The 22552-nt window shown below is 41.5% G+C and overlaps 2 protein-coding genes across 5 annotated transcripts in view; one reads left to right on the forward strand and one right to left on the reverse strand.

Annotated features, from left to right (window-relative positions):
* The first annotated feature begins 3821 nt into the window (after positions 1 to 3821).
* Positions 3822 to 22552, forward strand: part of LOC129775981 (uncharacterized) — a 54531-nt gene continuing 35800 nt past the window's right edge. The window contains exon 1 of one of the 4 annotated variants that reach the window (XM_055781297.1): positions 3822 to 4489. The gene's annotated coding sequence lies outside the window, so the exon portion shown is untranslated. The remainder of the gene's footprint in view (positions 4490 to 22552) is intronic. The other 3 variants (XM_055781304.1, XM_055781315.1, XM_055781325.1) reach the window with 3 other exon arrangements.
* LOC129761333 (uncharacterized) lies at positions 17727 to 20992 on the reverse strand. The gene is made up of 5 exons (XM_055759052.1): positions 20974 to 20992; positions 20457 to 20909; positions 19445 to 20410; positions 18047 to 19218; positions 17727 to 17984 (listed from the first exon to the last, which is right to left on the reverse strand). Exons 1-5 carry the CDS (start codon positions 20990 to 20992, stop codon positions 17727 to 17729), a joined length of 2868 nt encoding a protein of 955 aa, XP_055615027.1.

Genomic DNA, 22552 nt, shown 5'->3' on the forward strand with positions numbered 1-22552 from the left:
GTTAATAGCACTTGATTGAAACATATTTGGTCACAGTGTTACATGGATAGAAAACATTCAAATAAACTCTTTCACATGAATGTATTTTTAAATTCCTAGAGGAACTGGCAAATTATTTTCCGGATCTTTCTCGATGCTGAATGGCATCCAAACGGAAAGAATTCCGCGCGTGTATATGTGTGTGTGTGTGTGTGTAGCTGCTGCTTCGAGATCTTCCCGGGGAACCGTTTGTGGCATCACTCTCCTCCTGATGGATTCTCTTCTGGCCTAAGGTGCACAAACAGGCTCTTGGTGACACCGTTCATCCGCGCTTATGATAAATGAAGAGCTTCACCACAACAGCGACAACATGCTCCAATCGCTGTTCAATTAGAACTGAGTGGATTTCCGAGCGGCGCTCGCTTATATACCGATTGGTGATTTCAATAGCCTGTTTTGAAAGCAAATTTAAGACTATTGAAACAAGTTTTTGGATCAAAAAGTAACAAGTATATGACGCGTAGACATTTTATCTTTCGAATGAAGTGTTTATCATACCATTTCGTTCAGTTGTTGAGGAGCTATTAACACTCAAAATCTCGGTCTCCGGCGTAACGCTTTCGTTTTCGAAACTTTGATTTTACACCTCGGTATAGAAATGAAAGACGTAGTCCTACGTCAAAACTGCCATATGTGGTGAACCTACGTGGAACTTGATTGTTTATAGCAGTCCTACAATTCTGATAGAAATTTGACGGTTAATGTTACTTCAGAAACTCATTTCAATTTCATAGTTCTTTCATCTACAACTTGTAAACAAATCAATCTGTCAAAGATAGATTCGGACGAATTATGTAGCAGTGTATCGAATGTCATCGAGTGTCCAATCGAGCAAATGATAAAAATACCTTGACTCGTGCCAAAAAACCTACAACGGACGGATTACCTTCCAACGCGAGTATTTGACGCTCGACGTTAGAGGGTCTTAGCTAGTCCATCGACTACACGATGTGTCGAACCATCGAGCGTCCAACATTCGGGGGTGTTTGTATCATCGTGTAGCACCAGCCTAAGTTTTGACCAAAAGAGGGAGTCGATGAAGATAGAATCGATCCTGTTACTTACCCCAACTTCCCTTTAAGCTCGTCATTTCTTTTCGTTCGTTTACGGAGACTTCAAATCTTATGATTCGATGATTTCGTCAGGCCTTCCGAATTGTAGTCCATGTTATGGAATCACATTCCGATGTGCAGAAATGCATGCAAGTTCAAAAGTGACCCGGTTCTCTAAGGGTGGGTTTAGACTAGTGATATATTCATGTGAAGAAATATGATGAGATTTATAGAAATCGCATCAACCGTTTACACTAGTGTGAACATCTATAATGAATATATTCATATTTTCGGTGAATTTATTCACCTAAAGTAGAACTGCATCCAACTTTAGTGATTTCTCACCAGTGAGAAATTCACAAGCGTTTACATATGCTGAATTTATTTAAGTTATATATCGAATAAGTGTATCATATTTATTCTCACCCGTTTATATCTATTTTCACGTGAATAAATCCCTCTATAGCTATAGATCTCCCTAATGTAAACCCGCCATAACACAAAGAAAGAAATACCATGTAACTCAATTGTATGCCAAAAACCCGATGCAAGCTTGTATGCAACAAACCAAATTCGAGCGGCTACCAACTCTCTGCTCTCAATTCTCAACGATGACCGCGCTTTATTTTTCAGCGATTTTATTTATAGTGAGATTTTTATATTGCCAGAATAAATTATAGATTATCATTATGAAACTATGAAGGAAGATAAATTTAATATGGGTTTGATAGTTATGAATAAGTTTTTCCGGCCTTAAAATTGATAGCGTAATATACAGAATGAAATGTATTCTCACAACACTCGAAGATGTCCATAAATAGATATTTCTAAGAAGACTATTGTGTATATTTTGGTTGGTAGAGGAGCAGGAGAACAGCTATCAGAGGGTAAATTGACGAGCTTGTTAGGGTGTGGACTGCAGATTCAAACAAAAATTAGAGTTTAAGATTAAACGGTTGAAGCCCAAGATCAAAATTATGGTGAACAAATCTCGAATAGGCGAACAGCAAGAAGAATTGAAAGACCGTAACCATGCAGAAAACTTATAATCTTCCTCAATTGCCTTGACACATCTTCTTCTTCAATGGCACTAACGTTCCTAGAGGAACTTCGCCGTCTCAACGTAGTATTACTTGCGTCATTTTTATTAGTACTTAGTTGAGATTTCTATGCCAAATAACACGCCTTGAATGCATTCTGAGTGGCAAGCTCTAGAATACGCGTGATCACAGTGCAAGTCGGAGGAAATTTCTTCGACGAAAAATTCCCCCGACCACAAAGGGAATCGAACCAGAACACCCGGCATGTTAGTTATGACGCTAACCACTCGGCCAAGAGAGCACCCCTTGGCCGAGTGCCTTGACACATATAAAGTTTTATTTAATTTGTTTGGGGGAGGATGTGGCATCCTGTTCAGAGTATTTATCCAGTTCTGCGTATATTACATGGAGTGTGTAAACAAGCGAAAAGGATAGTGAACTTCAAAGAGGATTTGTTTTTGGTGAATAGGGTTGGAGTGAGATGAATTGGAGATTGCAGGATATCCCAGATACTAAGTTTCGGTAGACATTTGAAGGCTGCTGAAATTATTCTGGATGATGCCAATCATTGGACTGCATTGGATAAATGGGTTTGCAAAATAAATTAATATACGTTAGCGTTTCTATGGCATCTTAGTTCAATAATAATAAATAAGTAATAAGTTTCTCGGTTGGACACCCAAGACATCCACCCCGGGTGTTACCCGGTCATCCTACGCCACTGAGAAGACTACATTCCTCTAGGAATGTTAGTTCCATCAAAGGAAAATATAATTGACCAATAATCGTATACATAAGTCGTATCATACTGAAAACTTAGAGTTTGTTTACCGTATTCCGGGACTTGACACTCAAAACTTTCATAAGTATCTCTTCGTTGACCCGGAAAAATTCCTCTAGAATGTCATACTATCCTGCAAGTTTCTAAAAACATCGATTAAAAAATCTTTACTGTTCAAGTCGAGTCAATCAATCAGCATCAAGTCAAGCACTATCAACTGCATGCATTTTACCATCAGTGTATACCAATGAAACAAGCAAGTTACGCTATACGCTTGTACAACGTCTGCACTAACTCGTGGACGGACGAAGTGTTGATAAACATTAGCGCGACGGAGAAAAAATCGTATCAAATTTAATTTAATCCCAGGGGTTTTTTACACACAATCGGAGGGGTTACAAATCCCGTCTCGCCCGTTAATGATATTACGCCACTTCTCTAGACATTCTACGTTGTTCGCTTAACAAACACTGTTTCATGACGAAACTAACGATAGTTACAACCAATACCGTACAAGTGAGTGATGCTCAGCGTCATGACGTAATGGTTTTATTTAAATCGTATGAACGTATTTCATTGACGGAAAGAAAGATGCGTCATCGTTAGCATACGCGAAATCGCCATCGGCTGGTGGATGTATGTGTAGGACTTTCCTCTGATCGATCTTCCTACTAACGCTTGAACAGTTCAATGAATAAAAACAAAACATGAAAATATGAGTTAGATGAAATCAGTATATCATTTTTCTTCAGATGAATTGTTAGAACTCCGCGGTAAGTTCCATATTTTCGATACGAGTTGTTAAACAAAACTGACTGAATGCGATACTTTTCGATGCACAAACGTATAAAGCGCAAGTAACGTTCCCTCGAGTCCATGTTTTTGAATGCCGCGCTCACCGTTGCACAGCTGAAACTCGGGCATTAGTTAATCGAGAAACGTCGCGTGGTACGTACGCGGTTGAAGTTCGTTTCGCCAATAATTAATCCTCGCTTGCTAGTAATTATTGAGCCCATTTTACTACCAGTGAAAACATTGCAACTTGTTTCCCGGCTTTCCATTATTGCTTCCCGGAAACAACACAACGAAACAATATATCTCTCTCTCGAATTTAGGGAGCAAAAACTGTTATTGTTATCGTTTGCAAGACTGATGATTGTGTCACCCTCCGAAATCAACAAGCGTTTCGATTGGATTTTGCCCGTTTTAGAGGTTTGCGTTTGAACGGCGGGTATATGTAGGCTAGAGGAAGTTTATTTTTAACAAAGTGTGCGGTGTTAGTTCTTTGGAAACTTAATCTGAGCCAAGTGAATACGGTGATTGTGTGTGGTTTGAATCGCGCACAAAGTTCTGCATAGGAATCGTTGGTTCAATTCAGACCACTGGCGCTTGAAAGTTGCTATCAGTGATCCTTCCGCAGTTTGTGTGAAGCATGCTGTTTGAATTGTGATAAAGAAAGTGCGAAATATATACAACGGTGTTTTTTTGTCGTTTCGGTATTTATATTCATGCGTTCGATAAGTGTGTGCAATTTGAGCGCTGACAACGTAAATATTCTGAACATTTAATAACAATCGGTGAGTATTTGCTCATACATTATGCGAAATTCTCAAGCAAAACTCATATTTCATTGTTATGGAAATTTTATACGATATAACTTATTGATATTGCGAATGTATTTAAACGTAACACGTAGATAGTTGCATAATATTAGGACTATCCGCCCACACGCGTTTGATAGTAAGCAGTTCTAGCCATTGATTCCTTTTTCGAATTTTCTTAATAACATTTAGTCAGCATACACAAATATTAACGTAAATAACAACAGATAGGAAATGAGTTGTCTAAATGTTTGGCTGACCAACAAGTTTAGGAATAAAAACGGGACACGTATGTATTTTTGAATTCGAATTTTCAAGTAGATTTTGCATTTATCATTGTTTGAGTTTACTGTCATCATATTGATCTATTCATAACTTAGGCTTTCTTCAGAATATTGCCTTTTCTTGGGCATTTTAAAAGTGTTCACAAGGAAAATATGAAGCAAAATGTCCACAAAATGGGATGGAATCGAAGATTCAAGCTTTGCCAAGACAATGACCTATAGCTCAAGACATATAAAGTTCGCACATGGTTACATCACAATTGCTCAAAAATTATTGATATTCCTCCACAATTTCCCGACAACAATCCCAGTAGAAAAACTAAGGAAGTTTTATTTGTAGAAAATTTAGAAAATTTCTAAAAATATCGATCATAAAAACCACTTGATGAAAAAATTGATAAATATTCCTTCCGAATATACCAAAAAAAATCGTAGGCTAAAGACAGCTAAAGATACGAACCCCGTTCGATTTTGGCAACACGCCCGAATATTTTGTGTTGCCAAAAAAAGAACGGTTTTTTTCATACCTTTTTTTTTTAAATTTTTAGTGATTAAAAATATTTAGGAATCAATGAACAATTCCATTACCCGAATATTTCAATTTTTGCTCTCCTCGGGTACACTATGGTATACACTGAAGAGTCTACTGCTCCGGGGTTGAAAATGGCAAAATATAGAATAACCTTCATGCCATGCGCAAATACAAATTGTCGATGTTTATAATTGGAAACACTAAGAACCCATAGGGTTTTCAAAAACGTTATAATTTTTGTTGAAGATGCCACTTCGAAAAATGCATGGACGACGTTTCACGAGTCTTTCGTACCAAATATTCGAAAATTTTCCTGTCGAGTGGGAATCGAACAAATGGACGTTCTCCTTCTTGACAATTATACGGCTCATCATTTCCAACATGAGCTGATTTCAGATGACGGCTTGATAGAGGTAAAGTTTCTACCGCCAAACATGACCCTTTACTACATCCCATGGACCAACAGGTCATTCAAAATTACCAAAACAAGATACTGATACAAATTACATCTTGAAATCGCCAATGAGTTTGACTTTAAGCAACGGATTAAGAAAATCAATCTTAAAGACGTTTCTTTTTGCCTGCATTAAGCATGATTTCAATGATTCAACGATCTTAATAATATAGGATGGATAGTTGAAACTGCTGCACGAAGACGACGTTCCTTTGCGTATATTGTTCAATTCCCAGATGGACATTGAAAATTTGAAACAACGGAATACCCCGAGGAAGAATTTTTCGTTCATGAATACTCAGACGCGAAAATTATCGCTCTGGTACTGAATAAGGACTACAAAGGCTGCGACGGCATGAAGGAACAAGGAGATTACGAACATTTTTTTTGGATAAACAAGAAGACGAAGATTTGATTTTTAACGAACTCGTACTTCTCATATCTTGCTGCAGTGCTGCATACATGAAGGGTGTGTCACATCAAATTGCATCACGGAAAAAACGCTGTAGAAATTCGCCCAGTAGACCGATCTTTTTGAAAATTTTAGACAGTAAAATAAAAACTATTAAACAACTTTTGGCATTTTCTTTTTATTCATACTTCGAGCCCAAGCCCGTATGCTCGCACCTTCCTCTTTACCCTGTCCATAAGGTTCTGTACAACGTCAGGTTGTAGTTTTTTTTGAACAGAAGTCCATTTTCTCTTGAAGTCCGCCTCCGATTTGACAACTTTTGGGTTCTTCCGGAGGGCCTGCTTCATAATCCCCCCATATTTCTCTATTGGGCAAAGCTCCGGCGCGTTGGGCGGGTTCATTTCCTTTGGCACGAAGGTGACTCCGTTGGCTTCGTACCACTCCAACACGTCCTTTGAATAGTGGCACGAAGCGAGATCCGGCCAAAAGATGGTCGGGCCCTCGTGCTGCTTCAATAGTGGTAGTAAGCGCTTCTGTAGGCACTCCTTCAGGTAAACCTGCCCGTTTACCGTGCCGGTCATCACGAAGGGGGCGCTCCGCTTTTCGCAAGAGCAGATCGCTTGCCACACCATGTACTTTTTGGCAAACTTGGATAGTTTCTGCTTGCGAATCTCCTCCGGAACGCTGAATTTCTGCGGAGAAGAACAACAGGCCCGGCAGCTGACGAAAGTCCGCTTTGACGTAGGTTTCGTCGTCCATTACCAGGCAATGCGGCTTCGTCAGCATTTCGGTGTACAGCTTCCGGGCTCACGTCTTCCCCACCATGTTTTGCCTTTCGTCGCTGTTAGGAGCCTTCTGAACCTTGTATGTACGCAGGCCCTCCCGCTGCTTGGTCCGCTGGACGAATGAACTTGACAAATTCAGCTTATTGGCGACATCCCGGACCGAACTTCTCGGATCACGTCTAAACTGATTAACTACGCGCTTGTGATCTTTTTCACTGACGGAGCATCCATTTTTGCCGTTCTTCACCTTCCGGTCGATGGTTAGGTTCTCGAAGTAACGTTTTAGTACTCTGCTGACCGTGGATTGGACGATTCCCAGCATCTTACCGATGTCCCGATGTGACAACTCCGGATTCTCGAAATGAGTGCACAGGATTAATTCACGACGTTCTTTTTCGTTCGACGACATTTTTCCAAATTTACGAAAAATTGACAGTGAAGCATGGCCAACGTGATCTATACACTCTTATCTGATTATAAGCGAAAGCTGAAGATATAATTCCTAAAAATTTAATTTCTACAGCGTTTTTTCCGTGATGCAATTTGATGTGACACATCCTTTAGATTAACAATTTCAGGTACGAGACGTTCGTATTTGTTGAGATGTGTACCTCGATAAATGCGGGGTGGCAGGATGAAAAACTGCAGAACCAGCCCTTTGTGGTTTCCATCGACCTTAACCTTAAGAAAGAAACATTCCAATGATACCAAGGGGGGAAACAACGGATTTCCAAGGGGTTGGGGGCACATACAGTTGAGGCCAGAAATGTCGTATGCACCTGTTATGTTCACCAATTGGATTCCAAGTTGTTAGAGTTTTAATATAGATTAGCCACCCGGGAGTATTTGGAACGCAACAGGAACGGGTCCGCATCTGGCCCATGACGACCTAGACACTAGATATGACCACCAATAGGCTAGTTTTTAAATCCCGAATAATTAAAGGTGTCACATGATGGGCATAGTACGATTCTAAGTACTACTTTGATCATGTCCATTATATTATCGGAATATGTTTCGGAACCAGTTGACCGATTCCAGCCATTTATATTGGCACACGTTCCTCAGGATTTGATTGATCTGCGCACCTTTGTTGTCAGCCCGCTGATGGTCGAAAACGCAATTACCAATTTCAAATGCTCCACTTCTCCTGGTCCTGATTCCGGCGCTAGTGTTTCGCCGTTGTGCGACTAGTTTTGCAGTACCGCTATCGCGAATATTTACCACTTCGCTGGGAAACGGTGCCTTTCCAGTGAACTGGAAACATTCATTTATGTTTCCGTATACAAGAAAGGAGACAACCGCAATGTAACTAACTATCGTGAAATAACTAGCCTATCTGCAGCTTCGAAAATTTTTGAGATGATCGTAAAGGATGCAGTATTCTTCCACGTTAAACATTACATATCGCCAGCACAGCACGGCTTTATTCCCGGGCGCTCTGTTACAACAAACTTGTTGGAATTTACCTCTACGTGCATCAATCAGTTGGAGAACAAGGTTCAGGTTGATGCAGTGTACACTGACATAAAAGCCGCATTTGATTGCATCGACCATCAGATTCTACTTGGAAAAATGTGTCACCTGGGTGCTTCAGGCCGTTTTGTTTCGTGGTTGTCGTCGTATCTTTCCGGGAGATCACTTCGAGTGAAGCTTGGAAGCTATTTTTCAACACCGTTCACCGCCGCTTCCGGATTTCCTCAAGGCAGTAACTTGGGACCTCTATTATTTGCCATTTTTTACAATGACGTCACCACATTTTTGAAACCAGGATGTGCTCTCATCTACGCAGATGATTTGTAAATTTTTCTCACTGTAAAATGCATTGAGGATTGCCGTCAGTTACAAAGCTTGCTCAACAGCTTCTGAGAGTGGTGTCAATTGAACAAAATGACAGTAAGCATTGCCAAATGTGTGATCATGACATTTCATCGCAAGAAGGAACCAATATCCTTTGACTACTCTCTGGAAAACTATGTGCTGGCCCGTGTCAACCAGGTGAACGTCCTCGGTGTGATACTGGATCCGAAACATACTTTCAGCATACATCGCTGGACGTTAGCTTCCAAGGCCTACCGTCAACTTTGATTCATCTTGAGGATCTCCCGAGAATTCACGGATCCTTATTGTTTGAAGGCGGCATACGAACCGTGCCAAAATCGAACGGGGTCTGCAGTTGCAATGAACAAGGTATACCGTACTAATGATGGAATTCGGAAATTGTTCATCGCGTACGAATATGAGTTTGAGTCAATTTTCATACATTAGCACATACATTCGCCATTTTTAGAGAAATAAAAACCATTATTCTGAAAACAGATAGCAAACCTTTTAACTCATATGACACTGTGACTTTTTCCAAATATAAAGTGACCAGATAGGCAAAGGTCTAACGCGGGACACAAAAAACAAATCGTTATGTATATACGTTATGTGAAAATAAACTATAGTTTAGCGAGTCTCATTTATTCGTGAAACACTTAACATGTGTCCTTGCAATTAAACCTGATCTGTATTATTTCTTTCTAAGTATCGTCATTCAGTTGTGATTTTTCGGTGGTTTAGATTTTGTTTACGCCTGGAAATCACTCGTTCAGTTAGAGCGTTAAAGCCTGGCAAGCACGATTCAAATTCAACAATTTTCTTCAAATTACCGAATGGAATACTCGAAAATTTCAATCCATTTTTCATCCAGTTTAGTGTTAACGTATGCATTAAAAAATTGTACTATTTTCGTATGGCGATGAAAAAAAAACTACAAAAAATAATCTAATGGAACAAATTTTCCTTAAATATTACGTTTATTAAGCCTACAACAAAAATTATTCAAGGCTGTTGATAAGCAGCAGCAGCACTGTCAAGCAACTTCATGTTTTTTTCATACTATCAGCTTCACCCCACAGCAAAGGAGTTAGACATCCTGAGACACTTTGTGTCCGCTTGTTTTCGACTTTCAAAAGTAGGGAAAAGAGATCTGCATGGTGGAGTACGATTACGAGTTTGAGTAACTGTATGTTCCGAAATCAAAATCCATTTATTATTTGAAGAGATATTACAAAGAAAAATAAAATATTTAAAACCATCTCCAAACCTCACATACGGTCTCGAATTGACGTGCTTGGCCAACTCTTAACACATTAAGGACCGCACGTTTTGGGACAAACTTGAACGTTCCATTTGTTCGGATTCCATGAATGAGACCGTTTCCTCCGATGTGGATGAGAAGAAGGCGAGCCATCGGTAGGCCTTGTTAGATTCTTGGCGAACCAAGGACTGAGCCTTCAAGTGTAGAAAACACGGGTTATTTCGTGATCCATCCGTAACAGACGGAACGCGAAACACGAGAAATCTCGTGAGCGGTCCGCAATGTGTTAAAACTCTATCACCGATCTACAACAATGCACTGCGGATTCATCTCTGGCCTGCTACCATCAACACCAGCAGCTGCGGTGTGCGCAGAAGTAGGGGAACCTTAGTTTGACATTTTAGTGGACTTGGAGGTGAGGAGACGTATCAAACTCCAACCTCTCACCGATAGCTAAACACCTTAGTCGGTAGTCCGAGTGAATAATACCATACGGAACAACTTCCGAGCTGAGGAGAGCTTTTGTGGGCCTGTAAAAATCTTTGTCGAACTTGTCTCAGGAAAATTCCGCCATTATGAAACTCCATACACGGACGGTTCCAAAGGCATGCAAGAAGTTTATTTCGAGGTACGTGCTTCCATTTTCAGTTTCCAGCAAGAAACTCGTCGAAACAACAATAACGTCATCCATCGCCAAACGACCAGGGTGAAGAGGTCAAAGTTTGAATGTGTTGATATTCTTGTGATGTAAAATTTTTTAATTGTTTATCTATATCTGCATGTAAAATCAATCAACAGTTCGGCTGAGAAGTTCATAAGGATGACGTCTAGATGGCGCCTTTTGCAAAAATCTACTTCACTATCACAAAGCATCATCTTTCAATGGATACGTGTCAAAAATGACAGCAATCGGTCGATTGGTTCGTGACTGACAGCATTGGGAGTGAAGCAACTTTTGTTATTGTGAATAAAATGGAAAAATACGAATTTCATGTATTGATAAAGCATTGCTTTTTGATGGAAAAAATACAGTACAAACCAAAGCATGGCTTGATAAACGTTATCTGGACTCTGCTCCAGCTATTGCAACTGTGGAATATTACCGGTAGGTGCATTGGATGCAGGATATTGTGTGCCAGATCTTCAAAAATGGCGATAAATTCGACTGCATCAACTACACCCTTATCAACCCCACCTAGAAGGTACTCTCTCAGATCCTCTGCCGCCGCTTATTTGACGTTGGTCAAGCAAGATTCATGGGGGTCGCGGACCACGGATCAGATATTCACGCTCCAACACACTGCAAAACTGTCAGCTGTCAGTGGGTCGAGAACAGTTATGCATGCAATGGTACATGAGTATGATTCCCGCATCTTAGCAGGAAATCGTATTTTCTTCGGACTCCGCAGAACCCTACAACCGAATCGAGCGCATCGCCGTAAACTGACTCTGTACAAGACGCTGATAACACCGATTGTCCTCTACGGGTACGAAACGTAGACAACACTTGTAAAGTACCAGCGAGCACTTGGCGTTTAGACATCGAACGGGGTATGGAGAAAACGTTAGAATATTTAACTACAATAGTTTTTTGGAGAACCATCCGTTGTAAACAATGAAAAATTGGGAAGGTTGCGATGGGCGTCAGAACGGTTCCCCACAACACTTCAGATGGCACCCTACGGAGACTAGCACAGTGCGTTGAATGGCTCGAACAGGTTGTGGGAGATACGACGCAATAAACAATAAACATATGCGGAACATATCCTACGAGCGCAATATATGCCGTGAAATTATGCATTAGAAATTCCAGAACCTTTCCCAAACAACAAAGAATCGAAATCAATCGATAGTTGATAACATTGTTCAAACTGCCGTATTTATCTGTAGAACTGTTAAGAAGTATCGTCCAATAAACCACTAAATTTGCAGCAATATTTTTCACTAGAAAGAATGGCAGAGCATCCACTCCGGCTCCTTTTTTGATCACGAAGTTCAAATAACGCATCGAGGGAAGGTTGCCCTAATCCGAGCGGTGGCTATGAATCGACCACCCCTTGGATCTCGGTAGTGACGCTACCCACCGAATTTTTAATAGTGTCAAATGAAAAGTGTCACAACACCGACAATTTGATTGTATGGTGACCTTTTTCTTGCCCCCTTCATTCGAGCGCTTATGGTCTGTTCATCAAAACAAGCTATAGGGAAAATCAGAGTGAAACTGACACCCTAAGGATTTCCACATAATCCTAAGATCTACCATGTGTATGTGGACACTTTAAGATCCCAGCTTAGGTGAACATCCACGTGAAATGTGTCGATGAACGTTGAACGAAATGATTCCATGCGCTCTTCCAGGCTTTTTTGTTGACATGCCCGATTTAACATTGGTTTTGGCTGTTTTATCAGTTCAGCTCAACCGTTTCGTCTTTCGAATATGAACACGAGGCATCTACAACAAGTAAGAACACATTTTTCCTGTCTGTGAAACAGGTGTCGGTTTTACCCTGATTGAAGGTTACCCCGAATGGCTCCAAATTTCAAAACAATGTTTTCGAGCATTGATGAGCAACAACGCCACCTACCGTCTCACAAACTACACTGAACAATAATCTACGATACTTATAAAAGTATCGATTTTTCAAAATTTTCCGGCTTAAACACTTAAATTCCACGAGCGAAATTTTACATGGACTGTTTCCTTTTTGCTAACCGGTTCTGTTTTGTTGTTTGTTTTGACAGCAAAGCGGCTTCCTGTGGGGTGACTCGAAACGTAAGAAATGACAAGTATGTACAGGGGACATCGCAAAATTTTCATAAAATTGCTTCTAACTGAAAAAATCAAAGGGTGTCGGTTTTTTCCCTGATTTCCCCTATAAATTAAATATACCTGTTAACATACCGGTAATTGAAAAAAGTCAGGGTGGTCCTGAATCGATCCTTTGTTATTGCTCTGTGTGTGGGCGTTTGTGTTTGCGCGTTGAGCTTTGAGCTTTGAGTGTTTTGTCTAGAGCGATGAATGTTTGAAATTGAGCGTTGAACATTTAGTGGTGAGCGTTTAGAATTGAGCGATAAGCGTTCAGCGTTAAGTTTTGAGCGTTGAGCGTTGTGCGTTGAGCATTGAGCGTTTAGCGTTTAGAATTGAGCGTTGAGCGGTGAACGTTGAGCATTTAGCGTTGAGTATTGAGCGTTGAGCGTTCAAAGGTTTGGTTAAGGACCACCATTTTTGAAGGTGTCGAATAAAGGGACTTCCGATTTCCCCTTTTTCACCCTTTTTAGCACTCATGAACCACGCCGACAAGTAAAAAAACACATTATTCATATTCATATTCATTTCAACGCCGAAGCCTCCAGAAAACGAGATTTTTATGTGATGAATGTCCGTTGCAATTTAGGAGGTCGAGCCGAGCCACCTTCCCCATTATCATTATAAATCATTATAAAAGTCTAGTTTCGGAAGATAGATACTATAAGACGACACGTGATGGAAACATCCTGTCATGCTTTAGAAGCGACTGGTGCTCTTTTGTTATATTAGGTTACCGTTCAATATTAATATTAATAAAATAATAAAAAAAAGTTTTTGGCATAGTTCAATTGTGTGAATTTTGGACTTGTTGCCAAAATCGAATTGATGCTCATACGTAGTAGCTGACTGAATATGGAAATTTATTTTAGGGCGATTTGAAATAATGGATAAAACCAATAGTCAACCATTGGTATAAATGGTATATTCTCTATAGTTGAACGTATTATATTATATTCTTCGGAATGTCAATAAATTTTTTTTTGTAAAGTCGTGTGCCACCAGCTGTCAATGGAAGATGAATTGTTTTTACATTACTAGTAATTCTAAATAAGGAAAAACACTGGTTTGTTTTCTAAGCAATTTGGAAGTAATTCAATTATGCACGAGTAGTTTTAAGATTATCAGCATAATTTCCTAGTGGTCCTCAAAATTTGAAAATTGAATTAAGATGTTGAATAAATTCAATACGACTCTGATGACAATCACCGCTCAACTCATCATGTTGCTATGGAAATGCAATCTCGTAGCAATGAGCAACCCTGAACTTCTATCTCAATACCGGTTGCCCTTCGTCTACTTTTTCGCGCACTTTAGCATACGCCTCAGCGTTCGCGTTCAATATGGCAGCGAGTAAACTGATCGGGCTCTACTGAATGCATCATTACATTTTATTGTGTTGGATCCGATCATGCATAATATAAAGTTGGTCCACCACGAGCAGGTGACTCATTTGAACAATAAAAAAAAAGAAACAGTGAAGGCAGCTTCCTGAAACTCGAACATTTGATATCGTTTATTCTCCGTTTGTTTACTACGGGCAGTTACGAAGTCAGTCGGTATTTTATGCGAACGGTGATGTCAGTATTTCATGAACAGGTTGATGACGAATTCTCTTTATATAGGCACCACGATTAAATGTAAATCACGCTTCATGGAATAACCATCGGGTGGAATTGGTTGAATGAATAAGCAGAGAACGTAAACTGTGTCGCGACAATGGCTGGATGGATGAATTATATAATTTTAGCTATTATTTCTCGTTGGATCGGGTTATTTTACGCACCTCGGTATGCTGGTATTGCCATATGTGCTAGATTGTGAATGTTTAATTATCTTTTGTAGCCTTGGGTTGGACTACTATTAGTTGACAATAGAATTAATTCCATCGCAGACGATGTTTTGTGCACCAGTTGCCCCACCTTTTGTTCTGATTTTCATTTCGTTCAGGATGACATCATCACGCCAGTATTCGAAATCGGTAACCTGATTGCAGTTCCTCTGAAGTGTCGCACACTCAATTTCAATAATACCGTATCAGTCCCCGAGGTGGGTCGGTCCGAGATACTGTAATCAGAGCTGATATAAATTACAAATTATTTTTCTTCGTGGCGGCTAGTTTTTTTTGTTCTTTTGCACAGCGAGCAATTAGAGTTGATTTGATTCCGCCAATTACCACCGCATCCAACCATGTTGGACCATTTTGATAGTGATGGCTCACTTGACGGCGGTTGGTGTGTTGCATCGTTTATTAAATCAATGGGCGATTGGGTCATTTTGTATGCCATTCCGCATGTTACTGCTAGATAATCGATAAGAACTGATAAGAATAACGGAATAAGAAACATACAAACTCAAATTCGTTGGTGTTTTGTGTTTTGCGGTCAAATACATTGTGTGACATGTGACGCATTGAAATTGTCGAGTTGTATTCAAAATATGTTTGTGGGTAGTGAATATCATTTGTTGTAGATATATACGATTTACATACATTCATCAAACACAACTTGTAAAGAGTGCTACTTTCGACGGTTTATAAATGACAAAAACATTAATGAGTTGTATGACCAGCCAGAAATTTGGAAGAAGAAGAATGATAACAATTATTGACTGAAGATTGTGGCCAAACACAATCAGAATCAACAGCAATTTTTGAATGCCGCAAAATTTTTTCGAGCAATTGCAAGCACTTGAGTTCCACATGGATGAAAATCAGAAACGCTGGGCCTGATTCTCGAATACACTTCACGATGGAAACGAAACGAACGGCACGCCACTGGACTACGTTTGACGAGTTAGTGAAGTGTCAAAGATAATAATGGGTTTTCAGGCAGAATGAGCGCTTTTCCAATAAAAATCATCAATGAAAATTAACTTCTCCGTATCAAATTAGTATTCAATGTGAATGGGAAACTTTGTTTCCTTCATGTGATAAAATAATCTCATACAAAAATTTTGTCTGAAGATAATTTGATATTATTGTGATAAGTTTGTGTGGGAAACTAATTTCGTATCCAGATGTCGACACCTTACCGTTGTCATTGCGGATATATTTCATTTCGTTTCCACCGTGAAATGTATTCGAGAATCAGGCCCGCTATCAGCGAAATGCTGCTTCAAATTTACACAATAATAATTCACTGGAAATGAAAATGATAAATTTATTGTTTATCATTTTCAATAAATGACAATTTATTGTTTGAAATACAATATGACAATATTACAATATACAAACCGAAAATCCGAAACGCAAAAAAGCATGGGTGAGTTGAAACTGGACTATTTCATTACACAAGATTATGCCATGTATTTAGTGGGCTTGCGGAATAGAAATATATATACATGTTAGGGTAGTTTGTTGTGATTTGGACAGGTGTTTTATCTAGAAAAGTTCCTTGAGTTTTCTTGTAGTCCCATTCTCCTCTTCCTGACTTGTCAACTTATGGCATCAAATCGTAATAAACTTTACCAGGTGGGAACGCTAGTGTAAACTAAGAAAAACCCTAAATAGCAAGTAGCTGTTGGTTTTTCACTCACGTTTTAATATTTGTTTACACTGAAATAATAATTTTTCGTTTACTGTGTGATGCAGTTATGTTTCCCTTCAGAAGAATAATAATTTGGTAATACGCAATGGAATTTCGGAAAAAAATTGGAAATGCTATTTAATTTATACTCTTGCATGCTGTTCGAAGTGAAACGGTCAGATAGGCTTTAAACTTTTACTCTCATGCAACTGATTCCAGAAGCCAGACAGTGATACTGAAAAAGAACACACAGGCGGAGCTTTAAAGTGCAACACAGACCACCAAGAACGGATATGTTGGAAACACCTGAGCCAGATCTTTCAATGAATCCGGTCTATGCTGACCAGTCTGTGGACGTGGTTTTGTAGGATCAACCAAAGAAGGTTGATTCATTGTTCATTCTTTCCCTCGCGAGAATAATAGACGAGTTGGTGAAGCAATGATCATATATCACAGGCGTTATTTTTTTCTTCTTGGTGTTATAGCTATAACAATTGCAGCAGCGGTTGTCAGTTCCCAGTTGATTCTATGTTTGATCCAACACTACAATTATTCCACATTTCTGATAAAGAATACGTTAAAACCGGTCAATTGTAATTATTTGAATTTACATTTGACAACATAAGATGCAGTAATCTCTCCGCCAGATGCCATGAAAATCGAAGTTTGGTATTTGTTCGAATTTGCGACTATCACTACGCGGTGAAACAGGGGTTTGAACGGCTACTGAACATTTATTTGACCGTCTTCATCAACTCTATATTAACGACTGGGTATAGTTTAACATTTTTTTCTCGTTACAATTTTCAATCAGCGTTTGCTGTGATTATGCTATTTTCAGTGGTTCATAGGTTGCTTTAAATGAACTGAGATATTCTACTCTTGTTATATGTTCACAGTGAGGTACAATATTAATCTGATTCCTTAACATATGCCGGCCGCCGTTAAAAACTTCGTTTTTAACCTATCTACTCTATTTCATTACTAACGATAAGTAAATTCTTTCAGACTACTTTGTCTCCAACCACGTGACCCTTCGCTCTCTTGTTTACGCCCGAGGTGGTTCATCTGGGCTGTGGTAGTTGACGATCCCGATCGATCATGCCTGTTACGTCATCTGTCGATCGAATCGCCTGCGCAGTGGTTGTGGGTCGTAGCGCTTGTGCTCCCGCGTTTGAGCACGGATCCGTCAGTCAGTCATGGTGGGAGAAAAAAAAATTCTTGAGTTTTTTGAAAATTCATTAACAAACTTACTTACAACATCCGGAGGCCCGTGGGCCTCCGGTCGGTGCGCAGTGGAAACACTGCGATGGAAAATACGATGAGCTTCAGAGGTCACCCGCAGCTTCGTTCGCGGCAGGTGGTGTTGACTGGTCGATGGGCAGCACACAAATTTTGGAGATTGCGCGCCTATACTCTCCGTTTTTGGTCTTCACTACGACGACACGGATGTTGCCGTCGTCACCCAGGAATATATGGGTTACTCTGCCATAACGCCATTTGAGCGGTGGTAATCCGTCGTCCTTCACCAGAACTAAGGTTCCGATGCTGATGTTGTCCTTCTTGCGGGTCCATTTCGTTTTTGGCTGGAGTCCGGAAAGATATTCCGTCGCCCAGCGCTTCCAAAGTCGACGAAGAACTCTTGAACTTGCTGCCAGCGGTCCAATCTTTCGAAAGGTAGCTCTTCATATGACGGTTCAGCAAGCGCTGCGAGTGGACGATGGATTAGGAAGTGTCCTGGGGTCAGGACTTCGAGGTCATCAGGGTCAGCCGATAACTGGGTGAGGGGTCGAGAGTTCATGCAGCTCTCGATTTGAGCTAGTAGCGTCGTCAGCTGTTCGGCCGTCAGGATAGTGTTTCCGAGGGTGGATTTAAGGTGGGTTTTGAATGACTTGATGGCTGCTTCCCACAGTCCACCAAAGTTCGGGGAACGAGGAGGAATAAACTTAAAATCGATGCCGTCGTCGGAACACGAACGGATGACTTCATTCTGCAACTGCTGGTCAATGAGCTTCTTGACCAATTCTGCCACCTCCCGAGAAGCACCTCGGAAATTTCGTGCATTGTCGCACTCGATAAGCCTTGGTTTTCCTCGACGTGCGATAAATCGTCTGAGAGCAGCAAGGAACGATGCCGTTGAAAGGTCTCCAACGAGTTCGATATGAACTGCCTTGATAGAAAGGCAGACGAATACTGCCACATAACCTTTGATGGGACGCGAATTCCGTTGAGGATAGCGGAAATATATAGGCCCACACAAATCGACACCTGTGCGCAGGAATGGCAACGTGGGAGAAACACGTTCAGTCGGAAGATCGCCCATGATTTGCTGTTGGTGCTTTGGACGACAGCGAAAGCAGTTGATACAGGAATGTACAATCCTGCGCGCGAGATTCCGAGCACGCAAAGGCCAGAATTTCTCCCTGAGACATGCGATTAGTAATTGCGGTCCTGCATGCAGCATTTCCTGGTGGTAGTATCGAGCAACTAGTTCTGAAAACGGGTGTTTTGATGGCAGAATCATAGGATGTTTGCGGGCTGGAGAAACTCTTGCGTGCCGCAGCCGGCCACCAACTCGCAGGATACCTTCTTCGATAAACGGTGTAAGCGCATTCAGTTTGGACGTTGGTTTCACCTCGCCCGTGTTTTCCAACGAAGTGAATTCTTCTCGAAAGTCTTCTTGTTGTGCAATTCGAACTAGACACTTGCACGCTTCTTCGAGTTCTGCTGCGTTGAGAAGCTCTAATCGACGATGTGTACGGTTAGTAGGCTTCGCATTGAATGTACATCTTCGAACCCACGCAACTAAACGGTGGAGGGCTGTGTACGATGAACGTAGAGCGAATATGGGATTTGGTGGAATTGTTTGGACGGCCAGAGCAACAGATCTTTCTTCGAGGTCTTCTGAAACGAAGTCTGCGTCCGATGTACGTATGAAAGCAGGCCAAAAGCGAGAAGGATTAATTAGCCAGTCGGGTCCGTGCCACCAATTCTGTGTTGATATCTGCAGGATTCTCAGAGCCTGAAACATGAGCCCATAAGCCACCTGCCGTTGCGTGCTGTATCTCCGAGACCCGGTTTGCGATGAAGGTTTTCCAGCGGGACGGAGTACCTGACAACCAATGAAGGACAATTGTTGAGTCCGACCAGAAGAATGCCTTCGTCACGATTGTGATTGCATTCTGCACTTTTTGATACAAGTGTGCGAGGAGCAGTGCTGCCGAAAGCTCCAACCGAGGTAAGCAGACACGTTTCTGCTTCCGCGAGTCTCCCAGAGGAGCTATTTTAGATTTTGCAGTGAGAAGGTTTACGTAGACTGATCCATCTTCAGCTAGGACACGGAGGTAGATGCACGCACCGTATGCCTTTTCCGATGCATCGCAGAATCCATGCATTTCGATCGACACCGGTTTGGCGACTGGTACAACCCATCGAGGAACAGAAAGGTTTCGGAGAGCGTCGAGATTTTTCCGGAATTCGAGCCATCGCTGTTGTAGTTCGTTGTCAAGAGGTTCGTCCCATTGCTTCTGACTTCGCCACAAGTCCTGGAGGTAGATTTTTGCCTGTACGATTACCGGACCGACAAGCCCAAGCGGATCGAATAATTTGGCAGCATCCGACAGCGCGATCCGTTTTGTGATTAAAGCTGTATCGTTCCATTTGGGTACGTCGAAGAGGAATTCATCAGTGGTAGTCTGCCATTTCAATCCTAGCGTTTTTATCGGAGCGGAGGAGGAATCCAAGTTGAAAACTGTTCGTTCGTCACGTAAATCTGCTGGGAAGTGTTCGAGAACTTGTGGACAGTTCGAAGACCATTTTCGGAGACAGAATCCCGCAGACTGAAGCAAATACAACAACTGGGAACACAGCTGCTGGCCTTCCTGGATGTCATCAATGCCGGTTAGTAGGTCGTCCATATAAAAATCTCTGGATATGACTTTGGATGCTTCTGGGTATGTGGCTTTGCCGGTACATCTTCTCAATGTCCGACACAATCGCGTATCTGGGGATCCTAAAACGTAGAGTAAGGGATACCAGATCGTCTTGGATGACGGGACCAATCATCAATCCGTCGTTGAGGGATACTCCGCTGTCTGTAGCACATGAAGCATCGAATACTACCCGTAGTTTGGTAGTCAAGCTGTCAGGTCTGACGACACAGTGATGCGGCATATAATACGATGGAACTTCGGGGTCCAGGTCTTCCGATTCGGCTATCTCCTCCATATGACCTTGCAGATAATACTCCTCGATGAAGTCTGAATAGGCTTTCTTCAATTGTGGATTAGCGTTAAGACGTCGCTCTAAAGCGAGGAAACGTCGTTTGGCGATTTCCTTAGAATTTCCGAGTTTCGAGAGGACGGTCGACCTTTTTGGAAGCTGGGTTATAAATCGTCCCGAATCATTCCGAGTAGTTGTCGCAGCAAAATGTGCTTCGCAAAGCGTTTCTTCTACCGATAAAGTGCTATGAGATTGACACGACTCTAGTTCCCAAAAGCGTAACAACTGCTCTTCAAGTGAATTGATACTGCAGACGTGGAAGAAACTAATTGTGGGTGAAGATGATGCGCCAACCTTGCCGGAAACAACCCATCCGAGTACGGTTTTTTTGCAGCACCGGTAGATTCGGACCAAGACGAATCAAACCTTATTCGACGAGTTCGTAGTAGACTTCCATCCCTAGAATCATATCGATAGGTCCAGGTTGATGGAAGGTAGGATCTGCGAGAACGACGTTGACTGGTATATTCCACGCTTGGGTACACAATGCATTCGCAGGAAGTTCGCGAGTTATGCCCGGTAGTACGTTGAATGAGATATCCGTGAGGAAATTAGAACAATGTGATTTTATGCGAGCGTCAACAGGGTACGAAGAAACGACAGTGGCATTTCCCACACCTCCGATTTCTTGATATGTTTTGATACGTCGTTTCTGCGACAGCTGCTCTGCTGTCATTAAGTTCAGCTGCGACGCAGGATCTAATAAAGCACGAGCCCACACAGCATAGCCGTTGCTATCAGCGATCTCCACCATTGCGGTTTGCAGTAGAACAGTCAGCGGAACAGTACGAACGCTACCGAGGAGAGTAGTCGACACATGGCTGGTTGATGGGTTACAATTTGGCGAAATCACAACGTTTGGTGGTTGCAAAGATTGGGGCGGGGCGGACTGGAGCGGAGCACTTGTACTATTGCGAGTGGACGATATTGGTTGGGTGTTGTTGGTGATTTCAGATTCGGAGTGGCATCCGACGAACGAAGTGTGGCATTTTGGTGCAACATAGTATGATGTTTTTGTCCACACACTCTACAGCAACTGGACTGGCATTGTCTAACGAGGTGGGAGGACGAGAAGCAATTTATGCAAAGCGAATTTTTCTTCACAATTTCGAATCGTTGGGAAACGGGAAGTTTTCGGAAAGTCTCGCAGTGGAAAGGCGAATGCGGCGACTGTGAGCAGAACGGACAACTTTTCGATGAGGAATTAGTGATGACCGCATGGATAAACTTCGGCTTCGGAGACCGAACTGGTTCTGATTTGGGTTGGTCTACGGTACGGGGCTTCGACGACGACAAAGACTGCAGAATAGAACAGTGTCCGCGTAAAAACTCGATAACAATCTCGTATTTTGGTACTTCGGTAGAGTTGTGATATTGTTCCCACTGTTTCAGCGTTGCGCTATCCAAGCGCGCGCAAGCATATGCGCGAGTAAAACACTCCACCCTTCGGTTTTCACATCCATCTTCTGAATCATGTTCAAATTTCTTTCAAATTCATCGATGATATGCGCTAATGATTCATAACTTTCCTTACGCATTTGTTCGATCGAAAGCAAAGACTCAATGTATGTCCGCACAATAAGTTTTTTGTTGTCAAACCTCTTCTCAAGTAGCCCCCAAGCTACTGAGTAATTCACTGCGGTGATTTCAATGGATTCAATCACCCGTTTTGCTTCCTTAGAGAGAGAGGAGACCAGGTAAGAAAATTTATCAATCGGTTTCAGTTGAGGGTTGGAATCGATCAGGCTCACAAATGAATCACGAAAGGTAAGCCAATTTGCTAGAGTACCATCAAATGTGGGAAGCTTCACTTCTGGTAACCTTATTCGAGCGAATGATGAATCAGTTACTGTAAATTTGGGTTCCACGCAGA

Source organism: Toxorhynchites rutilus, chromosome 1, assembly GCF_029784135.1.
Source record: "Toxorhynchites rutilus septentrionalis strain SRP chromosome 1, ASM2978413v1, whole genome shotgun sequence".
NCBI lineage: Eukaryota > Metazoa > Arthropoda > Insecta > Diptera > Culicidae > Toxorhynchites > Toxorhynchites rutilus.